The 23,710-nt window shown below is 54.3% G+C and overlaps 1 protein-coding gene across 2 annotated transcripts in view; it reads left to right on the forward strand.

The window, feature by feature from the left end:
- The first annotated feature begins 820 nt into the window (after nucleotides 1-820).
- Nucleotides 821-23,710, forward strand: part of OLFM1 (olfactomedin 1) — a 29,532-nt gene continuing 6,642 nt past the window's right edge. The window contains exons 1-4 of one of the 2 annotated variants that reach the window (XM_061476905.1): nucleotides 821-1,359; nucleotides 12,201-12,350; nucleotides 17,551-17,706; nucleotides 20,133-20,352. In XM_061476905.1, the coding sequence (XP_061332889.1) occupies nucleotides 1,294-1,359; nucleotides 12,201-12,350; nucleotides 17,551-17,706; nucleotides 20,133-20,352 (592 nt within the window). In that variant the 5' untranslated portion in view covers nucleotides 821-1,293. Of the gene's footprint in view, nucleotides 1,360-9,993; nucleotides 10,434-12,200; nucleotides 12,351-17,550; nucleotides 17,707-20,132; nucleotides 20,353-23,710 lie in introns of those variants that run through there. The other variant, XM_061476903.1, reaches the window with a different exon arrangement.

Genomic DNA, 23,710 nt, shown 5'->3' on the forward strand with positions numbered 1-23,710 from the left:
TTCTGCTGAATGCCGCAATCTGTGATGCTGGGACTTGGGAAAGGCAAAAACCCCATCTTCACGCTGGGAATAACTGGTACCAGAGGACTCCAGAAGAAACCCTTTGCAATGAACAATCAAGGGGGGAAATCCTCTTGTGGGGCCCCTGCTAATGGTGGGCCTGTGGCAAGTGATTTCTGTTAAACCATTCAATAATACTAAGAGAAGATCTGCATCACATTTCTCACCTCTGGAAAAGAGGGATGATGCTATTCACCTGCTTTGCCACATCCCGAGACTTCACACTATTTGGGAGGTCCTGGGAAAACCCTGCTTCGGGAAATACTGGAGTGTGTGGAAGAGAGAAATGGGGGCTAAAGGGTCCCCATGGACTTGGGGGGTGTCACAGCCACAGTACGGGTGGGCTCTGCTGCATCCCTCTGCACCAGCCGGACCTTCTACCGGGTGCTGGGAGTGGGTGCAAGGGAGGGTCCTGCAGAGCGAGGGGGTGCTCACCTTTAATTGTATGATTTAATTAAGGGCTGCCACTGCCTTCAGTTAACTGAGGGCTGAGCCTTACAGCGGGGGCTGCTCGGAGCCCTCCGCGGGGTGGGTTTGCCAAGGCGGCTTTGCTCGGGGAGCTGGTGCTTTGGCGGCGGGGGGGGACGGGGTCCTTCTGCACCCGCCTGCCCCCGGGCACCCCGGAGAGCGGGGGATGCTCCGCGGGTCCATGAGCCCAGGGTGGGAGGGGGTCTCCGCAGCATCCCCCCGCTGCCGGGGCTGGTTTTCCCCCTCTCCCTCGGCCGTGGTTAGTTAAATTTCCCCCGCCTCAGTTGATGTCACATCCTGTTCCCCGGCCAGCCCCTGCTCGCAGCCAGCCCTACCAATTCCTTTATTTTTTTAAATCCCTGTCCTCTCCCCATCACCCCCCTTTTCCAGGCAAACTTTTGGCGATAGCCGCGATTATCGCCTCGTGCTCCGCTGCCTTTCTCCTCGCGAATGGTTTTCAATCAGGGGAGCCATTGAAAAACAAACAAATCATCCTTCCAGCCGGGAGCCAGCGCCGAGAGCAGCGAACCGGGATCCCAATAAATATGCAAAGTGCAGGCTCTGCTGAGCCGATTCCTTGCGCTGCTTCCCGGGGGTGCTGAGAGCCGCCTGGAAAACCGGCCGGGCTCTGGGTCTCGTTGCGTTTTGTTGCCTTTCCCCCCCCGTGTTTTTCCCGGTGGGAAGCAAGCCCCGCTGCCGGCGGGAGGCGGCTCGGGCTCGCCGGCGCTGATCTGCATGCGAGCTGCCTAGGACGGGGTGCGCGCCATGCAACCGGCAAGCAAGCTCCTGACCCTCTGCCTCCTCATCCTCATGGGCACCGAACTCACCCAAGTAGGTCTCTCTCTTGCTTTTCCCACCCTTCCCCCTTCCCTCCCTATTCTCCCCAACGCCATTTTCTATTAAACCTCGACAGCACAAAAGAAAACTGGGGTGAGCACCAGCCCCCCCCGCACTCCCCCCGCACCCCCACTTTGCTCAGACCCGGGCTGGATGGGGGCAGCGGGATGGGGGGTTCAGGACACCGGACCCCGAGCCGCAGGGAGAAGGAAGGGGCGGCCCCGGGGGGTGTTGGGGCACCCCGGGGTGGGGGGGTCCCCATTTGCTGCCCCACTTGCAGGGAAAGTTGCAGCCCCCCCTCCCGCCACCGGACTCGGCAGAGTTCGGGGCTGCCTGTCCCGGGTCCCCGCAGGGACCAGCCCCGAGTGCACGGTGATGGCCCCTCCTGCCCCCTCGTCCACCCCAGCTCCTCATGTGGGGGTCGCTTTGCTGGGTTTAGGTGACATTTAAATGTCCCTTGATGTTTCACTGGTGACAGGCTGGTGGGAGAAAGGAGCATCTTATTCATCTCCCTCTCCCCCCTCCGCCTTTTCTCTTTATTACTGGATTTTGATGCTTGCCTTTGCTGTCCCAGCCCCTGCATTGAGTGAGGAGTGAGGCTGAGGAGGGGGAAAGGTGTGACACGAAAGACATCGCTTGCAAGTGGAAATAAAACTCTATTTGACTTCTTTAAGATCACTGGGGGGAGGCAGGCAGGGAGGTTGTCTTTGGTGGCTTTTTTTTCCCAGTCACTGAGGCAAGGAAGAAAAGTAATTGCAAGAGGATGCTCTAGATTGTGGGGTTAATTGTGATGCTGCCTGGAAGCAAGAAAGAAAGAAAAAGAAGCTATAAATAGGAGGGGAATGGAGGCTTCTTAGTGTAGGAGCAATTAGCAGCTGGGCTCTCATCCTGGATGCTTTATGTAGATTATTTTTCCCTTTCTCCTGCTGACAATGCTCTCTCCTGTCAGTGCCCTAGTGCTGAAGTTTCAGCAGCTGAAGCCTTTTGGCTTTACACCCTCAGAGTATTTCTGCCGCCCCCAGGAAGAAGCGGCTGAAAGTACAGAGCTGCTTTAATTGCATGGAGAGAAGGGATGGGAAGGTTGTCGTTTGATGGGGGGGGAAGCAAAAAAACGCAAGAGCTGTGTGGATGAGGAGGGGTGGGAAGGATCCAGAGCCGCAAGTGAGAGTGCAGGAGAAGCCCATTGTGTGCGGGAGGATGTGCGGGGCGTGCGCATGCGCCGCGATGGACAAAGCCCCCGGCGGCCACCAGCATGGACCCCAAAACGGGGCTCCCAGCACAGGCCATGGCAGCAGCGTGGCCAAGCAGCGTGTGGGGCTGGCCCTTGTCCCCCGGCCCCACCAGCCTCCCCTCTGCCCAGCCCCGGGGTGCACAGAGGGCCTGGGGACCAGGGTGGTTGGTACCCGCTCCCCAGGGGCTGCGCATCTCTCATCAGCTGTGATGGCCCCATCGCTCTGCATTGGTGGGTTTTCCAAGGACACAGTTGTCACCTCCTGTGCCAAGGATGCTGTGGTGCCTGGCTGCTGCTTCCTTTGCTTGCTTATGTTTTGTGGATGCAGCACTCCCAACTTTCTGACCAACTTTAAATGGGGGTGGGTTTGAGCACTGTGCATGGCTTTGGTGGTGACCCCCAGCCCACCCCAGGCAGTGGGAAGCCCCTGCTAAAGCCCTGCCTCTGGCGAGCTGCCTTTGCAAGGGCTGCTGACTGGTTTGCAGTGTCCAGTGAAGCTTTGCTGCCTGCAGGTACCGGGTCCTGCCAGGCCCCATGCTGGCCATGCAGAGCTCTCCTTGCCTGCTGACTTGCTCGGCACTGCAGAGCCCCTTCAGAGTTTGAGCATCTCATTCCTGTAAGCACAGCTGCCAGATGCAATCCCCAAATACGCCTTTCAGCCCAGGCACCGCCCAGCTCAGTGTCTTCACGTTTAATTCACGCTGGATTCACATCTCTGTCACATGTGTGGAGTCTCTCCCATCCCCTACAGAGATCCTGTGCCAGGGGAGAGAGGTTGCCGGTTTAGGCAGCTTTCCTTGCTGATGCAGAAGCTATTGCCACCCCTCTCGGCAGTGACACTGGCAGGCCAGCACATGAGGCAGAAATGGGGAGAGGGATGGCTGTTAAATGGGGCTGGAGGGTGGGAATATGTGGTTCTCCTTCCAGCTGGGTGCTGGGAAAGCTCATGGAGGGAGGGGAGTTATCTCCAAGGTATTGGTGCTGCAGCATCCTCTGATGGTCCCCTGGGCAGGAGGAAGTTGCTTATGCCCAGCTGGGAGCACATAGGGGATGTGCAGAATGCACCCCCGGGGCTTAGAGACCTGGATGTAGTTTTGGCTGTGTGAAACAAGGGGAGAGCTGCCACTACAGCCCCTTCCCACCCCATTGCAGGCCCTTGCAGAAGCCCCTGCCTGCCCCTTGATCCCCTGCCAAAGGTCTCCTAACTTGTTCTGCACCTTGCCTTGGCTCCCCACAGGTCATAACCCAAATGAGGTACTGAGGCTGGGCCGAGTGGCTGGTTTTGGGGTGCAGTGGCTGGATGGGGGTGCAGCACCCTTGCCCTGGCTGTGCATGCAGTGCTGGGCAGAATGCGAGGCTTTCTCTCCTTGTCTTCTCAGTGGGAAGCAGGGCAGGTCCCGTGGTGGCTGTAGAGGAGCGAAGCCAGCTGATGCTCTCTAAGGATGCTCTTGTCACATGCAGAAGGACAGAGCTGCCAGAGAGTTTGGGCTGCTGTAGTAAAGGCAGAGGGTCCAGGATGCCATTGCTTGTCTGTCTGTCCAGCCTGTCCTTCCCCCTGCTGGCTGCTGAGCTGTTACTGGTGAAAAGCTCTTTGCGTTCCTCAAAGTTTCACGGCGCTGACATCCACTTCCCCAGTGATCGCTGCAACCACGCAGGAAGCAGCCGCTTCCTGCCGCAGGAGTCAGTGCACGTGTAAGGCTTCTGCAAGGAGGAAAACAAGCCAATTCTGCCATTGATTTTCCTGAAAGCTCCTCGGGTCCCTTTGGGGCTGTTCTCATGGGAAGGATGAGAGCTGCCAGGACATGCTGCCCTTCCCACAGCTGCCCGTGTTCTGCTGTGCTGGCTCCCGTCCACCCATGGGCACTGCCCAGTGCCCGCTTTGGTGCTGAGGCTCTTCCCTCACCTCTCAGGGGTGCACATGGGAAGAAGTGGGATTAAGCTGGGAATCTGCAGCCGGTAACAGGAGGCAGCTGCCTCATCTCATAAACCAATTTGTGTCTGATTTCACTAACTTCAGCTTTAACCAATAAAAAAGGTAATTTCCAGCCCTGGGTTGTATTTATTGCTCCAGTTATCTGTCCTTGTAATCAGTATTAGCATCACTACGTAAAGTAATACAAAACTAATTACTATCTGAGTTAGACGGAGGCTGTAGACTGCGTTGAGAGTGGAAGGAGCTAATTCTTGAGTTGTAAGTGTTGGCTTTGCTCTGCTGTGACGAAGCTGTGAACCAAAGGGGACAAGGCAGGGACAGGGACACCCAGAGAGCATCTCTGGGGTTTGTTGCCTGTGTTACCTTGGCCACACTCTGGGAGATGTGCATGGGCAGGGGGATACCTGAGACGTTAAGTCAGTCCCCCAGGAGGGGAAATGCACTTGGGGAAACCGAGGCACAGCCTGAGATGTGTCTGATGTGAGCTGTGCGGGAAGAGCACCTAAAACTCCCAGTCCTGCTTCTTTTGTGGACTGTCGCTATTGCTTGTGACTGCCCTCCCAGAGCTGAGCCCAGGAGCCCTACTCCCAGCCCCTGGACTGGTTTGTCCTGGGGTTTGGCCCTGGGAAGGGTTCTCCCTGTTCAGGACCCAGGCCTTGGCTCCCAGCTGGGAAGCAGCATTCAAACCCATCCGAAACGCCAAAGGTCTCCTGGGAAGGTAGCGGTGGGGCAGTAGCACGGTCAGCCCTGGGCTGTGTTTCAGAGCAGGATTCCAATGTTCAGAGCAGGATTTCAATGTTCAGAGCGGGATTTCAGTGTGAAGGCACTTTGTGACTGGAGGTGAACGACTGACCCAGGGGGGTGCACCCAAAACATCATCATCCCTAAGCAAAGCACCCAAGTGGCAGGAAACCTGCGCTGGCTGTAGCAGGCTCTGCTCCAGCCCCCGGGCTCTGACACCATTGGCACTCGCTGTTAGAGCCCGGGTTTAGTGTCATGAGCAGCTTTAGTTGAACACAGGCTTAGCGAAGGGAAGACCTGCAAAGGGGGTTGTTGTGTCCAGTGTAACACAAAGATCGTGTTCTTTCTGCTGCAGTTCCTGCTCACCATGCAGATGGCTAAAGGGAAGCTTGCACAGGGTTTGCTGCAGAGGAATAGTCCCAGTGTCTGTAGCTGGGCTTAACTTTCTGGAGCACTTTGGGCTGCCTGATCCCGAAAGGTGCAGCAGCAGGCACAGGCAGTTTCACACCACATCCCACCGGGAGCTGGCAGTGATCTGCAGCACCCTGGTCACTGTTCCCAAAGCACTTTGGGGTCTTTAATTGCCCTTTTCTTTCCTTCCTTCACTTTCCCTGCCTGTCCATCCACACCCTCCCTATGACAGGGGAAGGGTTTGCTCTGAGTTAGGACAGTGCTGAAGTGATGGGGTCCAGCTCCAGGACTGAGGCTGTGTGAGTGATGACAGCACAGGCAGTTACAGGGAAAAAGAAGGACTTTTGGAAATCAAACCCAAACTCAGGGAAACCTGGTGTCATTCGTTGTGTGGCAGCTGGGACCTGCTGAGGGACAGAAGCCCCACGGCAGATGCAGCAGCAGAATGTGCCACGCTCCAAAGGTGATGGGGTACAAGGTGTATGTTCCTTAGTGAGGATGAGGTTGCCCATGCTGCCTGCCAGGGTGGGTGCCTCTTGTGCTCACTGCTTTTCCCAGCCCTCCTGCTCCCCATGGGCTGGTGGGGAGGGATTTGGGGTCCTTCTACCCTGCAGCTCCCCTGCCTCATGCAGCCCATGCTCCTTTGTAACAAGGACCCTGGCAGCACAGCATCATTCGAGAGGCCAGGAAGGATGTGAAGTCAGTGGAGGCAGAGAGTCCTCCAGAGGCTGGTTCAGAGCACCTCCATTAACATCAGGAGGGAGCTTTGGAGACAAGTCACATAGTCCAGGTATCTAAGGAGATCCCTGAAGTTACGCAGCAGGGTCCTTCTGGACAGGACAGACCTTTCCTGCAGCCTCTCGCGGGTCTCCAGTGCAGAGAGGAGGTGGAAGGAGCTGGAGTATGGGCTATGCCCCGCAGCACAGCAATCCTAGGGCAGGACTGTGTGTCCTGATGCATGATGGAGCTCTGTGCTGCCGGGACAGGAGCTGCTGGCCCTGGGAAGGTGCCTCGGTTGGTTCCTCAGCTGCACGCATCCTCCTCGCCAGAGATGGGTGTCAGCTGAGATGCCTCCAGCACTTACTGAGCAGCTTGGGGCGGCAGCAGGAGTTGAGGCTGTTAAAATACGGGTGTATGTGTTCTAAAGCAGCTCCCTGCCTCCCACCGTGCGCTCAACGGGCATCCTCCCGCTGGGGTCCGTGGATCCCATCCCCGCAAAGGCTTGGGAGCCGCAGGAGCTTCAGCACCTCTTCTCTGAACCAGCCAGGAGAGGGAGACAGCGACCGGCGTGTCCTGCACACACACACAGGAACTGGCCCTGCCTGCGAGCCCTGACCCTGGCGGGGCTCCTTTAGGCAGGCGGCCACGTCTGGCCCCGTCACCTCCAGCAGTGATGGTATTTCCACTGTAAGCAGCTACTGTGGAAGGGCTGGGTCTGTGCTGTACCCAGCCCTGCGCCTCTTTCTCTGCTCACAACGCATGCACAGGGGCTTTGCCCCTTGCAGCCCATCCTTTGCTGGGGACCTCCTGCACCTGTAGGGAGGGCGGCTGCAGGGAGCCCATCGGACAAGAAAACCTCAGTGACAACATGGGGGGGGATGTTAAAGCAACATCTTGTGCAAAAACACCGAAGTGATGAGGAGGAAGCGAGGCTCAACCGGCTCCGCAGAGCTGGTGCCCGGGCTTTGTGCAGACGTTACAATAGCCAGGTGCTCTTTGAAGGTCAGGTCCTGCTTTGCTCTGAAGGCCCATCAGTGAATGCCATCAGGTTGAAAAGAATCACCTGAGTCTTCCTCCTGATTCCAGGAGCCTTTCTTCTGATTCGCTAAAGCTTGAGTAAAGGCAGTGCCAGGTGTTCTGCATCGCGCTCGTGCCCTTACTGTATTTTGCTGGCTGTGTTTGTTTCATTGCCATGCTGGGCTTCCAAAACCAGGGAAGTCACTCGGGTAGGGAAGAGGTTTCCCTGTCTGCACATCACCTGCAGCAGGCTCTGACGGGACCAAGGTAATTTGCCTTTTCCTGCTTGATGCCCATGCCCTGGCAGGGACCTGTGGCTGCTGCTCCTCTCTCTGTGCCTTGCTGTGCCTGTCTGAAGAAGCTTTAATCATAACAAAGCATTTGAAGGGCATAAGAGTGACATTGACGTTACCTGCGTGCACTGGTAGGAAATAAGACTTTTAGTGCAGGTGGAAGCCAAAGCAAGGCAAAGGAGTGCTTCTTACCCCGCTGAATACCATTTTAAATAGTAAAGTATCTGTAGGTCTAATTCCCTTTGTATGTGTTTGGAATAGACAAATATAAGGGATAAACTTTACTTACAAACTGAGTTTCAGAATGAACATTAAGGTGATTTAAGTGCAACACTTGAGTGTGGTGTGAAATCAGAGCAGCAATCAGGCTCTCGGGTGCCACAGTGCAAGCACCTGCTAGAGCAAAAGGGGCTGAATGGGAACAGAATGGGGAGCTGAGATTTATTCTCATAGATAGAAGCCATCTGAGGCTTTTCCCTGATGACCCTGGTCCTACAGCCACAGCCTGAAACCCTTGGTGCTCACCTCCTTGGGCATGACGTGGCAGTGGTTTTGCCATGCTTGATTCTGGGCTGGGTGAAGTTGGAAATAGTTTAGGAGCCCCAAGCAAGGCAGTGTCTGATTCAGGAGGCAGGGGTGGTTTCTTACTGATCTGACCTAGTGCCAGCACTCATATTCCACCTCATCTCTTTCTCTCCACCTGGTGGACTTGCTCACTGCACTTTCATTTCATGCTCTGCAGCATCTCCCCGGCACTTTGGAGGAACAGCCCCGCTTGGCTCTCGCTGGTCCCCACTGCCTCTGCCCAGAGCAGCAGTGCTGGGCACTGGGATGGTCCCACACCAAGGGCTGATCCCCGGCCAGGGACAAGGTCCTACTCAGGTGGGACAAGGTGGCTCAGCAGCGGTGGCGTTTCAGGGCGCAGCTTCCTGCTTCCCTGCAGGGACTTGCTCCATACAGTGGCCTGGATGCTCTATGGCAAGGAAGTGCCTGTGGGTCGAGGACTGGGCATTCCCTCAGCTCCCAGCGGGACCCCCAGCCCTAAGGAGCTGTGGCATCAGCAGAGCAGCTCTGGAGGTGGCAGGTTTGTGTCTGGGCTGGTCAGAGACCAGCGGGAATGTGGTGGCTCCCATGGGTTGGCCAGGCTGGGGCTGGTGCACAGGGTGTCCTGGAGCAGGGCTGTGGTGGCTGCTCCAACACCCTGAGGCTGGTGCTGAACCAGTGGAGCAAGGGGTGTCACTTCCATCCTCTGGAGAGGGCCAGGGGATTGATTTCATCATTGGCTTTGCAAAGGGTGTTTAAAGGTTCGGTTAGGGAAGGTTGTGCAGGGAACTGCAGATCAGTTGCTCAGAGACTTTGGTTCTGAAGTCCCCAGGACAGTTCTGCAAATGCCTTCAGGAAACCTGAGCTGTGTTCACTCCAGCTCACTGCAGACTATATATCCCCAAAGCCAAGAGTTTTCTTCCAGCTCTGGGGTAGGATGTCCTGGCAGTGTCGGACACTGCCCCAGCTCTCCTGCCCGTGCAGCCCTGGCTGCTGGGAAAGGGACAGAAGCGGACAGGGTGATTTGACTGGGCTCAAGTGTGTTGGACCGTGTGTGCTGACAGAGGGCTGTTTGCAGACTGTGCTGAGGGGACAAGCGGGGATGCGGGGGATGCTCTGACGGCCCGGGGGTCCGCCTGGGTCCCACACCTTACGGGTTTGTGCGGGACCGGTGCAATCCCTGCGGCAGGGAGCGCTGCTCCCTCCGCCCTCGCTGCCTTCATCTCGCTTTCGTCCCGTGGAGCAGATCCGTCTCCGGTACAGGCGCTGTTCCGCTGCGGTCCCCGAGACTCGAGGCCGCTGCCGGGGCCGGTCCCGCACCGCGCTCGGAAGCCAGCAGGGGGCGCAGCGGGGCCGCGCCGCAGCGGGGGAGCCGCCTCCGCCCCGCCCGAGCCCTTCTCCCGCTCCCAAATCGCCGCCGCCTCCCGGTGCCCGCTCTCCCCACACCTTCCCCCGCACACACGGGGCTTTTCCCCTCTCCCCTCCCCTCCCCAAACCTTTCCGCCTCTCAAGTCTCTTCCTTTCCGTGCAATTCCTTCCTCCTCCCCGGTTCTTTTCTCCCCTTCCCCCCCCGCCTCCCCCTTCCCCAAATCTCGCTCTCTGCCCCCAAGAAAAATTTCCCTCCCCCGATTCCTTCCCTGCCCCCCTCCCATCCGCAGTCTCTCCGGCTGCCGGGGCGTTCCGAGGCGCTCACCCCCCCCCCCCCCCACCGCTCCTCCCTCTCTCCCGGTCCCCTCCCATCCCCGTCCCGCCTCCTGCAGCCGCTCGCTCCGCTCCGGCTGGGGCGCGCCCGGTGGCGGCGGGCGCAGGGAGGCGGCCCCGGCAGAAGCACCGGTAGGAGCAGCGGCACCGGCAGCGGCACCGGCAGCACCATCGCCAGCGCCGGGCAGCGCCGCGGCGGGGCGGCGGCGGACGATGGGCCGGCGGCGAGCGGCGGCGGTGGCCGGGCGGGTGGCGCAGCCCGTCCCCAGCGGCATGGAGCCCGGCGCCGGTGCAGAATGAAGGGTGCCTGGCGCCCCCCCCCGCAGACATGTCTGTGCCTTTACTCAAGATTGGAGTCGTCCTCAGCACCATGGCCATGATCACCAACTGGATGTCGCAGACGCTGCCCTCCCTCGTGGGGCTCAACACCACCAAACTCACGGCGGCCACGGGCGGCACCTTGGACCGCAGCACGGGAGTAAGTGCGGGGCGCGGCGGGGGGGCTGCCCGGCGCATCCCTGCCTCCCGGCGCATCCCTGCCTCCCGGCGCATCCCTGCCTCCCGGAGCATCCCTGCCTCCCGGAGCATCCCTGCCTCCCGGAGCATCCCTGCTTCCCGGAGCCGCTGCGCTCCGCCGCCCCGTTCCTGGGGATCAAATCCCTCCTTGCCCCGGTGCCCCCCCCCCGCACTCCTGGGATCTCTCAGCCGCCCCACACCAGACCCCGCAGAACCCCTCCTGCTGCAGAGAGCAGCGTCCCGGGGAGAGGCAGCGCCCCTCGGGGTGATGGGGAGCTGGGGTGCAGAGAGGGGAGCTCCTCTCCTCGGGTTTAGCCATCCCTAGCGCGGGGCTGGGGCGATCCGGAGCCTTCAGCCAAAGGGTTGCGAAGTTTCCTTCGTGGCCGCTTTGCAGCCGCCAGGAGCAGCGGGTGCGGGTCCCCCGGGTCCCCTCCGCGTCCCCGCCCGTCACCGGAGCCGGTCACAGGGTGAGAAAGCAGCGGCGGAGTTTCGGTGTGTTCCGGTCGTGCCGCATGTTCCCTGTGCTGCTGGAGCGCTGGTGCCGTGCCTGGTCTCGGCACTTTGGGAATGGCTGAGGAGAAAACAATCCTTGTGTCTTCCCTTAGCAGGGAAAACCGGGAGCTTTCGCTTCCAGGCTGCATGCTTGTGCCTCCTGAAAGAGCGGAGGAATTACAGCTCTGCTGTGTCAAGTGTTTCAGGTGACGGTTCTGCCGGTTGTGAATGAAGCCGGGGTTTGGTTTTTTCCATGTCACCAAGGATTGTGAAACCCATTTATTACGTTTTTTCCTTCGCAGTTGTTTTAGCTGGAGAATCAAATTCTCTGCCTGCGTCGCTGTCCCTCTTAGTGCACCTCTGACAACATGGGTGTTTCATCACTAGGTGGTCTTTTAGGTCCTTTCCAACCCTGACCACTGTACGATTTGCAAGGTGATTTGTAGTATGTGGAAATAGCAGAAGGAGCCTTTCCGTGCTGGTTGGCAGCACGGTGGTACCTCCACGGTGATCGGAGGTTGAATTGTGGTTAAAGAATGGGTTTTGCCAAGTGCTGTGGGATCAAAGGAAAATGAAGACCAGCACAGGGAGCACGAGGGGAGTTGGGGAACGCGTTCAGGTCTGGGCTCCCCGACTGCAGCATGTCCTGACCGCAGAGCATTCGCAGGGACGTGGTTGTCTGGTGACCATCCCCATCCCAGGAGGGTCTGCCAGAGGAGGGGGAAACGTAACTCCCAGTGTCCATTTACTCAGGAGAGCTGATTCTCCTGGTGCCGGATCCAGGAGAGCTCTGCAGCAGCTCATTGATCCCTGCTCAGCCCGGACACTGTATCCTCCCTGGTAGCTCGGGCACATCCTTTCCACAGTGTCAAGGAGAAGTCAAGTGCTTTGTACCAGCGACCAGGCAGCAGTTCCCCATCCTGATGTGCTCAGTGCCCTTCAGCACACTGCAGCCCTCGCTGCTTCGTGGTTTGCCTCATGTCCACGCTTCTTCCCTTGTGTTGCCTCCTTGCTCCAGCTCCTGCTCTCCTTTCATTTGTCCCCAATCCATATTTTTGCATTACAAGTGAATTTTGCCAGCTGGGCCCTCGGAGGAGCCTCCCTCCACATCCAGCACAGCTCCAGGGTCCCCCCTGCCACATCCCCCCTGCTTCCTTCACTCAGCCCCCCTTCACCTCCTGCGCCCCTGCCAGGCCTCCCCCCCATTAACTTCACCATCTTTCCCTGTGTCCATTAGGTGCTGCCTACCAACCCAGAGGAAAGCTGGCAGGTCTACAGCTCTGCCCAGGATAGTGAGGGACGGTGTATATGCACAGTGGTGGCACCTCAACAGACGATGTGCTCGCGCGATGCCAGGACAAAGCAGCTGAGACAACTATTAGAAAAGGTAATGGTGGAGCCCTTCTGGGAAAGGTGGATGGATTGGGGTGATGCTGGGGGTAAAATCCCCAGTGAGCCGGGCTGAGCCTTGGTTTCCAGGGAAGATGGAGCGCTGGATCCCGCGCCATGTGTGTAGTGGGGAATCATCAGCTGCAGTTGGGAGGATGAATCTCTAAGTGTTTCTGAGGCACAGAGGAAAAGGGAGCGTGGCCTAAAGTCAAGTGAAAGCTGCTGAGATCAAAGCCACAATATTGAACCGTATCGCTTTAAAAAAGCTGTAATTTACTCATTTTCCCCCATTATGTTAACACCAGCAGTTTCAGAGGCTCGGCTTCAACAGGATGAGAGAAGCTCGAATTAAAACCCCAAAGCCCGTGCGTTCCTGACCAAGCTGATATTAAAAAGGTCGAATAAAGCAGTACAAGCTGTCGACATCAAACAGCACAGAAATGACAGTTAGTGGGGTTCTCCCTAATGGTGACATCCACTTGATTAGTTTTTAATAGTCTGCTGTCCAGAGAGATCAAAGAATCTCATTAAGGAAACGTTCCCAATAACAAGAAATTTTCCAGATAATGGATTTCGTTGCAGAAATGCTGTTTCATGTGAAATGCTCTTCTCTTTAAAATATAAGTGGCCTGTGCTGGATATTTAATCATCCCTCATGCCCTAACGCTGTGTTGGCATGTGCTGTGCATGACAAAGCCATCTTTATCCTGCTGCTTTGGGGAAGTTGCTGTATTAGTCACTCAAAACAATATTAAACCTACACTTAACTGATTTTCCTGCGCGATGAGGACAATAAAGGGAGGCAGGAAGCATTTAGCCCTAAATGACTTCTTTGGTATGTCAGAGGCTTCTAAAAATAATCCCACTCCCAGCTTTTCTTTCTCTAAGCAATAGCAGCAGCCGGTCCAGCAGCACATTTAAGAGGCAGCGCGTGTTGTGTTAGCGGCTGACACAGGCACCCGAGAGCCTTTGCATTCCCAGAACCACTCATATGCATTAAACGAGCAGGGTTTGACCCAATGCCCTCAGCTAATGGGTCTGCGAGACCTGGGATAACATCAGCTCCCATGTGGAGGGCATAAGTCCCTTCTGCAGCTCTCCGGCTGCCAATGAATAAAGTGAGGGAGGAGCAGTATATTCCAAGGCATGTGTTCTGGGGGTATGGTACCTGCTTGCTAATCTGTCTGCATCTCACTCCTACGCTAACCTATATGAAAACCCCAAAATAAAGACTAGGCTCTTAGTGCCAGACATCTGATCTTGATGGAGGCTGAAATGATAATCCCTGTAGGAAAATGCAACTGCAGAGAAGAGCTTCCAGCTTCCCGGGAAGGATTTCAGACCTGAAAACTCCTTCCCTCATCTGACATCTTAACTCTAACTTTGAGGTGGGAAAACTTGCATCTCCTGATTTCTCCCTGCCAGCAGATGAAGAAGCAGCATGTGTCAGAGAGGTAACTGGGTTTGGGTTTCCAAAGGAGAGACCTGTGGAAATAATAAGGCATTGTGTGTGCGTGTATCTGTGAGTACACAGACCAGTTACAGCACCTTCAGTGCAAACCTCTGCACGGGGGCTTCAGCCACTGAATGTACTTTGAGGCTCCGAGCTGCTAAGACTCCATCTAACCTCAACACTTGGGCACAGGCACATGCATAGAGCCTGCAGCTCCTGCTGCGTGCAAGTGAATCCTGAGCACCCCATTGGGTTAAAGAGCAGGCGCTGAGTGAGGTGAGGTGAGGCAGGTCCGCTCACCACTCACAACCTGCCAGCCTGTGTTCTGACACCGAGGAGCCTGAGCTCATCTTTGGCTGGAGTGCACGGAGTCCTTCCAGCCTGGCATGTGCCAGGTGCTGAGTCCAGATCCTGGCCCGCATCCAAACCAAGACATCATCCAAATCCTGTCCATAAACAGGTTGTGTTTTACCTTCAAACAGATTTTCATACAGTTCTGGGGGCTCTGCTGTCTGTGAGGACTTCCTCCTCCGATGGTTAACCCAGTTCTGGTTTCCTGCCAATTCTTGTTCTTTGCCAGCACTGATTTCCAGATAAACCGTTCCTTTTGTTCCTTTGGTATTCACTCCGAGGTGTATACAGGGAGGACAACAACATCTCTTCTTAGCCTTTACTTTGCTTTCTGAAGAGCTTGTAAGATGAACTTTCCATGTTGTGGTCCATCGGCTGAGCCCATCTCTCTGCTAATCCTTCACATAGGCCATGAAGATCTCCCTCAAGATGCTTTGTGCTGTTTGCTCCACCAGTTTGTCCAGCTACTCAAAGCTAAGGATTCATCCCAATTCAAACCACAAAGATGGGCTTAGAACAGTCCTTTCTGAGCTGGTACGAAAGGCTGATCCACAGGGAAGCTTGGGCAGGGTTTAAACCATGGCTTTGACAATATGAACCTCACTCGGATCACCAGGCCAGTATTGCCCCTCTGTTAGCTGTTTAATTCTGAAACAACTCGGTGCCAAACATGAGCAGAACAGTGCTGGAAGCTTCATTTTTACTGGTTTCCTGTTTCAAATGCTAAAATTGCCTCCTTTCCCCAAGACAATCATGGGTATCTCTTTCACATTAGCCTGATGGAAAATGAGGTTTCATTTGTGTGTGTGTGCTCCACCAACAGAGGCAAAAAAAGCATTTTAGCTGATGTTTGAGGATAGCAGTTAATGGCTGAACCTGGGGGAATCTGAGAGCCCATATCGCTGGGTCTCAGCTCGTTAGAGCACTTTGTACGTGTAAGTTTAAGCTCAAACAGCCTTACTGAAATCTAATAACGTGCCAAAGTACTTTGCTGGATCAAGAGCAGAATGTGCTAATGAAGGAAAACAAGTAGATCTTCAGCTGATGAAGTCCATGTTACTGTCGGGGATCAGGAATGGTGGAGACTGACTCTGTGTAAGTCTGGCCAGGATCTTGCCTGGTTGAAAATAATATGGGTGACAAAGAGTGAGAGTCTGGAATTGGAAAACACACCCGAAATAGCACAGCAGCCTATTTTGGGTGTCTCTGTTTGGAGACATGTGAGGATGCTGTTTTCCTCTGCCGTCAGGGGAGAGGCTGACTCCTGCAGAGGTGATTCAGAGCAGAAACCTGAGTGAGATACTCTGATTCATTTCCTAGTGGAAACGTCTCTGCCTCCCCACCATCCATGAGGCAGTGGAAGGAGCCCCCCCAGCCTGGCTTAGCCCCTGTGGGGTCAGATACCAGAAACCTTTTGCAATTTGCCCTTTAATTGGGGTTAGGCATTAGTGGAATAAATGAGATCAATTTTGTATAATCCCTGTGAGTCATTCCTATTCCAAGCCATGGGAACAGTTCTGCTGTGTAGATGCAGCTTGACTAACAGCAGGATAGGCTGGATTACCAGAATACAAATATCTGCAGACAAGTCATGCTTGCGTAAAACTTCCCTTCTCCTGCTTCAGGGTGGAGAGAGGTCTTCAAGATCCTCCCCATCCAGCCCCGGTAACTCGGCACCCAACCGTGTCTGCTGAGAGCTCCTCTACCCCAGGGCTGAGCTCAGGTTTGCTCTTTTCTTGTTCAAACCCAGAGGGTCTTGTTCTGCCCTTCCCTGCTCCTCACACCTCCCTGAGCAGGTCCTTGGTGGTAGGCAGGATGGGTACGGGTTCATCTCTGAGTGATGCGTTTGGACTTAGAGGCTGAAAATAGCTTCACCTTTGCTCAGGGGGACTGTTAGAGCCCCGGAGCAGTTATTCAGAATGTTTCCTCACTGTTGGCCTTTGCAATAGGGGTTGTCCATTCATTTTTAATAGCTCCCTGTAATAGTTTGCTTGTCGTTGTGTGTGAGCAATGGGCGTTCTGATCGCTTCGGAGATGCAGACACCAGAGTTGGCATTTGGCCTGTGCTGGTTTCAGCAAGTAGCCTCCGAGACCTGGCTGCGTGCTCGTGTCCTGCCGTCCCCTTGCTCTGTCACTGGAGGTAAGTCACAGCAGCCCAGTGGGATTTGCTGGAGGAAATACTGCACTTGCACCCTTCTTTTCCCATCCCAGCCTGCCTGCACTTGGCTTTGGTGAGGCTGGAGACAGGAGCGGATGTGGCAGCAAGGGCTATGGGATGTGTCTCAGAGCGGATCCGTAGGGATGGGGCTGGCTCATGTTCAGGTTTTGCTCAGGCACCCACAGATGAAGAGCCTCGCGCCAGGGTGCCTTTAACATGAGGCCCTGACGCAGCTGCATGCTGGGGGGCCTGATTCATTCCAAACAGACGTCATCCCTGCGGATGCCTGCGGTCATGTTCCTGTGGGTAACGTGGCAGCGGTCGTGGGTTGAACCCTGTAAGGTACAAACCATGGTACAAATACAGCCATCCCTGACATAAACACCTTAAATTACACTACTGTCTAATGCTAAAAGGTGCTCGAGTGCCTGCCTATGTCAGAGCTGCTTTTACCTTCTCTTAGGCTGAAAAATGAGAGAAGGGAATATCTTAATAAATGGGATGGCAGCCAGCCTCCAGAATCAGGTCAGCCCGGCTATGGTTTCCCTCCCTTCCTTACACCTTCAGCTCTCTTTCTCACGATGAGCCCAGCCAACCCTCTTGCATCATTCCTTCGGCAGGGCCAGATGGGCGCTGCAGGGATGCGGCATCGCTCGGCTAGGAAAGATGCCGACACGGCAGCACCACCCGGGCTCCAGTGGGACCACCCGGAGCAGGAGCTCCTGCAGTGCTTCCCAGCTCTGGGATGCCCTCAGCTGCAGCTGGATTTGTTTGGCAGATGCTGTATATATAAGCAGTAGGGCTGTTTGGCTAATGAAGTGTTACTAGCTGGGAGTAAAGTTTGCACTTAGGCAATCAGTGTCGCTTACATACATGAAGGAACGGTAATGTGCACCTCAGCCCAAGTGTTTCTTGTAGTCAGGTGTGCTTCTGCTCAGCTGAGAGCCTCTCCTCACTTGATGGTGGGGCCATCATGAGGGATGTGTTCTAGCCTTGACTATAACCCCTGTCTGCACGTGTGATTGTTATTCTCTGGAGTATGGCAGGATAGACATTTATGAACACAATTTGCTCTGGTTTAGAGCATGGGTCATATCGATTGACTAGTAAATAATGCAGAGATGCGTTACTCTTTAGGTTGATGGCTGTGTAGGAAAAGGGTTCAACATTGGTATGTGATGGGACTGCCTCGCTGTGGGGGAAGCACTTGTAACTGAGTCCTTTCTCGTTTGGCAGGTGCAAAACATGTCCCAGTCGATAGAGGTGTTGGACAGGCGGACTCAAAGAGACCTACAGTACGTGGAGAAGATGGAAAACCAGATGAGGGGACTGGAATCAAAATTCAAGCAAGTGGAAGAAAGCCACAAGCAGCACCTGGCAAGGCAGTTTAAGGTATGTCTGCTTTCAAACTGCTACCCAAGCTGTGGCCAGGGATTTAGTGGGTGCACACGGGACTGTGTCCCCATCAGCTCATGTGGCCGTTGGTCTGGTTGTACACAGTGCTGGCCATCATCCACCCATCCAGCTCCCCCCCATCCGAAGCACAGCCAGATCCAGGCTGCGGCATCGCATCCTCCATCATCTGCAATACATTTTTCTATAGGGTGAAAGCCTACATTTGTACATTCCAGACCTACAAGCCACCTGGGTGCCCAATCAGCTGTGTAGGATCTCCCTGCAGCGGGGGTCTGCAGGGAGACCCCGGGGTGGTGGAGGTCAGCGTGAGGTTGGTTCACCCTTATGGCTAGGGAGCCCTTCTCCATGCCACGTCCAGGACCCATTCCTTGGGAAGAGCCAGGACCTGGGGTTCCCTTTCCATTTCTGGCTGTCACCAAATCACCTCCCTCCACGGAGCGGTTGTAGCAGTGGGGCAACTGATCAAAATATCAACCCCAAAAGTGCCACTGTTGTAGCTGTCCTCAGGGCAAACTGCCCATCTCAAGGATGTGCAAACAGCCAAGTTTGAAGTCATGGTGTTGGCAGCAGAGTCAGCACCTTCTGATGGGTTCTGTGTGTTTTATCCTGGTATCCTACAAATGAGAAGGTATCAGTGAAGCTACCATTGGGAACAGTGGTGAAACTTCCAGGAAATTGATTGGGAACAAATGCAATTGCCCAAAAGAGGCTGTTGGCAATATTTGGAATAATAAATCTCAGTAATGCTTTGGGTTAATAGACGTGAAAACCCCAAATGGAGAAGATTTCTAGTAAAATTTGGGGATGTTTTTGCTCAGGCGCCCGCTGGTCCTCACCCTGGTTTGCAGGCACTTCCCCAGCAGCTGGTGTTTTAAAGCAGATCGGGGCTTTTTTAGTTGAAGTGAAAAATTCAGTTCAATACTGAAATACCAAGAGTACATCATCAAAAACTGCGGAAAAGGTTCTTAGAACTTTTCACCAACTCCACCTCCTCCACTCCCCATCTCCGGTTATCACAGGACCCTAAATATAGCTCCGCAGTCTGGATGGAAAGACCAGCTTTCCAATTTAAGCATGAGTTCCTTTCTATTTTTTTACTTGTTCATTTTCTTCCCCCTCCATCCCCATGAGTTAAATCCTCCCCGCTGCCAGCCAGGGAGCTTGCACCAGCAAATGCAAGTACATAAGAAAGTAAATATGTTCCCCAAGTGGAAAGAGCAGGAGGAGAAGCCTCATGACAGAGAGGAGGGGATGGGAAGGAAGGCCAGAGATGAGGCTGAGGAGCAATCTGTGGTCCCGTTCTGCCCCAGCTGCTTCAGCAGACAGGCACATGTCCCAGCCCTGCCCGCTGGGAGCTTGGCCACCGTGTGCAGTAGTTTGAGCAGCACCAGGTACGCTGTGTGTATCTAGCACGCTTCATTAAGGGTAGGTGCATGCATATTTATGGCTACTCATTAGCTGCTGGAGCAAAGCATCCTCAACAAAATGCTGTGTAGCGTGCCTTTAAATGAGGCCTTCATTGCATTAAAAAAGATGTATAAAACCCCTCCATTTCTGCAGAGTAAATTCGATCATGGCTTTGATTTTGATGTTCCTTCTAGCATGCCGAAAACCAGTCAGGGCTTTTTGTCTAATTTGCTGCCAAAGCACCATTTGAAATAACAGCCACAGCATTTTGTTTCTGCTAATGCCAGCATTAAACTGTGAGTGGTTTGGAGCTCTCGTGTTGTTTTTTTCTCTCTCTAGTCCGTAAGAGTATGTGTCTATGAATGGCTATCTATATAAGGCAGGTTAGCGAGCTAGATCCTCAACAGTATTTCATTTTCTTGCTTACAGGGCTAACTTAAAAGCAAGTTTTTTCAATGCTGCAGTGACTGAAGAAGCAGTTCACTCCCATGTAACCATGAAAAGAGGGCCACAGAGCATTTTGCACCATGCATTGATTTTTTTGATTATTTTCCAAATTAGCACCATATCTCACTAAGGAACCTTGAACCACCCAACCGAGATCTTCCTTTGCATGCAATTGTAGATGCATTTCATGAATAGTTTGAAACCCTTGTCAATGCATATATATTTATTATTTTCTTTTATTTTTTGGAAAGAAAAAAGCCGACAAAAAACAGCTCTTTGTGTATGTGATCTGAAGCATGTAACCCTAAGATGTTGCATTCTAAAAATGACAAATAAAGGCCTTTCCCAAATATTTTGGTGTTCTGCAGCCTGTTTAATATGTTCTTTCCAATACATCATTTGGACCAAACTAATAATTAAACTAGTTTAAATGATAATGATTGTGGGATATGAACATTTGCACTCACGTAGGAAGCGACCAGGTCAAGGCAGAGGGTTGCAGATTTTTGCACGCATAGCACTGAACCAAGCTTATTTTAACCTTGCAGGCAATAAAAGCGAAAATGGAGGAACTTAGGCCTTTGATACCAGTGTTGGAAGAGTACAAAGCCGATGCAAAATTGGTATTGCAGTTTAAAGAGGAGGTCCAGAATCTGACGTCAGTTCTAAACGAACTCCAGGAAGAGATTGGCGCCTATGACTACGAAGAGCTTCAGAACAGAGTGTCAAATCTTGAAGAAAGGCTTCGTGCATGCATGCAAAAATTAGGTAGGCTCAGAACAACATGGTGGCACTGGCTGAACACCATCGGTGTTAACCCACGCATCCCGTCTGGAGGCAGAGATGCTAGACTGGACATCTCCTTGGGCCTGGCTGTAAGGGATGAGCTCGTGCAGCCAGGTTTGATCCTGAACATCCTTATGCCATCGGTAACATCCATCCCGGGAGTAGTCCTGCTGAGGATTGCTCGCAGGAGCGATGCTGCTCATGGTGTAAGCGCTTCAGGATCAGGCCCTGGGCTGGGCATGTGGCGTTTTGCAGCGTTTGCATAAGCGGGCAGTGAGACGCGGTCCATGCGCTTATGCAAAGCAAACACATGCACCCGTGTGGCTTGTGCATCGATGCCCCATCTTGTTGCAAACTGGACCTGGCACATCAGAGGTCTCATGCACCACATTGAGCAGTGTATGTGTGTGTGTGTGTGTGTGTGTGCAGGCTGTGACTCGGTTTCCCTTTTCCCTTTTGCATCTTGCAAATCCCCGTTGAGAAGAGCATGGCGTAGTGGAGCGGGATGGAAATCCTCCCCATCCTTTCAGTTGCCCAGGGGAGCCCCTTCCATCAGGCCAGGTCACCAGCGATGCTAAAACATGATTCACCTGTAATCTCAGTTAGAGAGCATTAATTGGCTGAAGCCTGTTGGGTCTGTTGTGGGGAGACGCAGGCATAGCTAATCCCAATGTCCCACCCCAAACAGAAGTGGAGAAGGGGAAGGTGGGTGCTGCCTCCTGCAGCTGCAGAAGCCTCCCCTCTGGTCACTGGCCCAGCTCTGACTTGATTCAATTTCTCCTCCCGTTATTGACTTTCTTGTTACACGGCTTAGATAATCTAAACACATGAGCTGCCCCGCGCTCTGTTCTGGTAGCACATACGAAATTACACTCAGGTAACTTCGCGGAAGATCAGATCTCTCCTGAGCACTTTATATCCTTGGCAAGGTAACGCTTTGTTTCTCTCTCATCTCTGCTGGTGGGATTGCTTTTGCTTGTTTCTAGATGCCTCCCGTGTGTTTCCATCTGATGCGCTCCTTATAAGCTGCCTCTCACTTGGAATCTGGGAGAGGGAAATGATGGTCCTGGGGAAGGCAACAGGGCTGGGGGGTGGCAGGGAAGTCCTGACACTGTCCTCAACCCGCTTGCGTTTCACCCTGAAGCCTTACTGGGGACAGAAATGGTGGAGGTTGTAATGACGTGGTGCTTTCTGTGTTAGCAGTACCTAGTACCTGGAGCTTTATCATGGGGGGGCTGCACAGGCATCTCAGGAGTGACAGTCCTGCAGTGGGTAGGATAAGGAGGGATGGAGACCATGGCCAGGAGTGCCTGGTTGACCAGAGCATCCCCCCAGCAGCCCCACAGCCCTGCAAACAGCTTTTCTCATTCCTCCCCTGCTGAAGGCAGAGGTGGGTGTGATGGGAGGAGAGGTGCCCACTCCTTGGGCACCATCTGCTGCTGCATCTGTATCCTTCAGCCCATCACTTGGAGATGAGGAGGAGCTGTGGGTGATGGGGAGAGGGAGCAGCAGGAGGAGCAGGGCGTTCAGTCTGGGCTGTAGAAGTACCTTCCCAGGGATGGTTCTTTAACAGAACCACCCTGGACCCCACAGCCCCTCTCCAGCAGCCTCGGTGCAGCTGCCCAGCAGGGCTGATTCCAGCAGAGCCAGGGGAGCTGTGACGATCCCCCTGCAGACTGTAGGAAGCAGCTCCCAAACCATTTAGGGCCTCAAAATAAATAGCGTTTGCTCTTGGACCGTTAGCCCCTTCTGCTGTGGGGCATGTCCTGCCCCATTGCCTCCTCTCTTCCTCCACTCAAGGCAGGAGCCCAGGGGACTGATGGGGAGCTCCTGCAGGCAACTTCCTTTTAGAAACTTTTGGGAGGGTTTGGAGTCTTTTTGAGGCTTTATTGGGCTTTTTGGCCATGACCCTTCTTTCTCCTCTTCCCCTCTCTGTGACCACGGGTCTGGGCAGTGGTTCTCCTCTGGGGCACCGCAGCACCCCTGGGTGGTGGTGGAGATGGATGCTGAGTCTCACAAGGGTTTGCCTGGGCGGGTGATTTATTTGGTTACTAGACAGCAAACAGCACAGATTGAATTTCCAATGTTGTTTATGGCTCCGGAGTGTAAACCAGTGCAAATGGTGGTTAATTGAGTTAAATTGGGATAACAACCTCACAGACACTTGGCTGCTGCACCATGAGGCTGTTTGCTGGGGATTGCTGTTTGCTGCAAATTATCTGCTCAGCAAGGTTCACTGGTGTTTCAAGAGGAACGTTTTAGCTTAGATTTGCTCTGCACGGGCAGCAACGCTGCTCACCTGATGTATGTTCACATTCTAGAGCTCAGGGTACAGCTTGAGGTGCCCAGAACAGGATCAGGGACCTGCTGCAATAAGCATGGGATGAGGGAAAAGGATGCGTTCCCATCTGGTTCACCTCTCCCCACCCTCTGGGAAGCACCAGGGCTCAACAGTGCAGCAGCATCTTCCTTAGATGGTCCTGTTTTGCATTTTGGGCTTCCTAGGCATTATTGATGGATCAATAGTGAAAACATCTCCTGACCCCGGTGTGTGTGACTGGGATAAAGGCATGTTCAATCTGTTATTCTGTTTACACTCTTAAAGATCACTATTTATACAGGGATTTTAGTGTTTCCATTAGCGTTCTGTGGAGGAGCCGGGAGGTTGTCACTCTTTGGCTCAAGGGGGAATTCAACCTAATAGCAGGAGCTTTCCCTGGCTCCCACGGATGATCCCAGCCCACAGCCCTGGTGCAAGGATAGGACCAGGACTGGTAATAGGGGGATCCAACCTCAGATTCATGGGAAGCCTCAGCAGGGAAGGTGCTTGGCTGCAGCAGCCTGAGCAGAACCACGGAGTCCAGAAGGAGATGGTGCTGGTGTCGGTGGCTGCGTTGGTGGGTAAACTGCTGCTGAGCTGCTCAACACTGCTTGTGGGCTGGATCTGAGGAGGACCATGGAGCGGAGGTGTTGGTATCCTGGGAGGATGGAGCGCTTGTTTTAACTGGCTGGAGCAGAGCGCGTCTTCTCCTGATGGAAAATTCCTGGTGTGGCTGAGGAAGGGGCTGTGTGCCTGGAGATGCTGTGTATGCAGTGCTGAGCTGCTGGGGGCAGGCTGGCTGGGGAGGGTCACTTGGGAAGAGGCTGATTTGTGCTGTTGTCCAGGAGCAGGGACATGCAGGCCCTCACGGGCCACAGGTCCAGCGAAACTGGCATGAGAACAAGTCCCCCATGTATGCCCCGGAAGCTCACAGGCTTTCCCTGTATCCTGGACTCGTGGATGAGCACCAGGTCGTGCTGTCCCAGTTTGAGGCCTTGAAGGATCCATTTTAGACTTCCC

Source organism: Pezoporus flaviventris, unplaced genomic scaffold (genome assembly GCF_033815535.1).
Source record: "Pezoporus flaviventris isolate CSIRO_AGI_PZ_B2104156 unplaced genomic scaffold, CSIRO_AGI_Pfla_v1 ptg000097l, whole genome shotgun sequence".
In the NCBI taxonomy this organism is placed as follows: domain Eukaryota; kingdom Metazoa; phylum Chordata; class Aves; order Psittaciformes; family Psittacidae; genus Pezoporus; species Pezoporus flaviventris.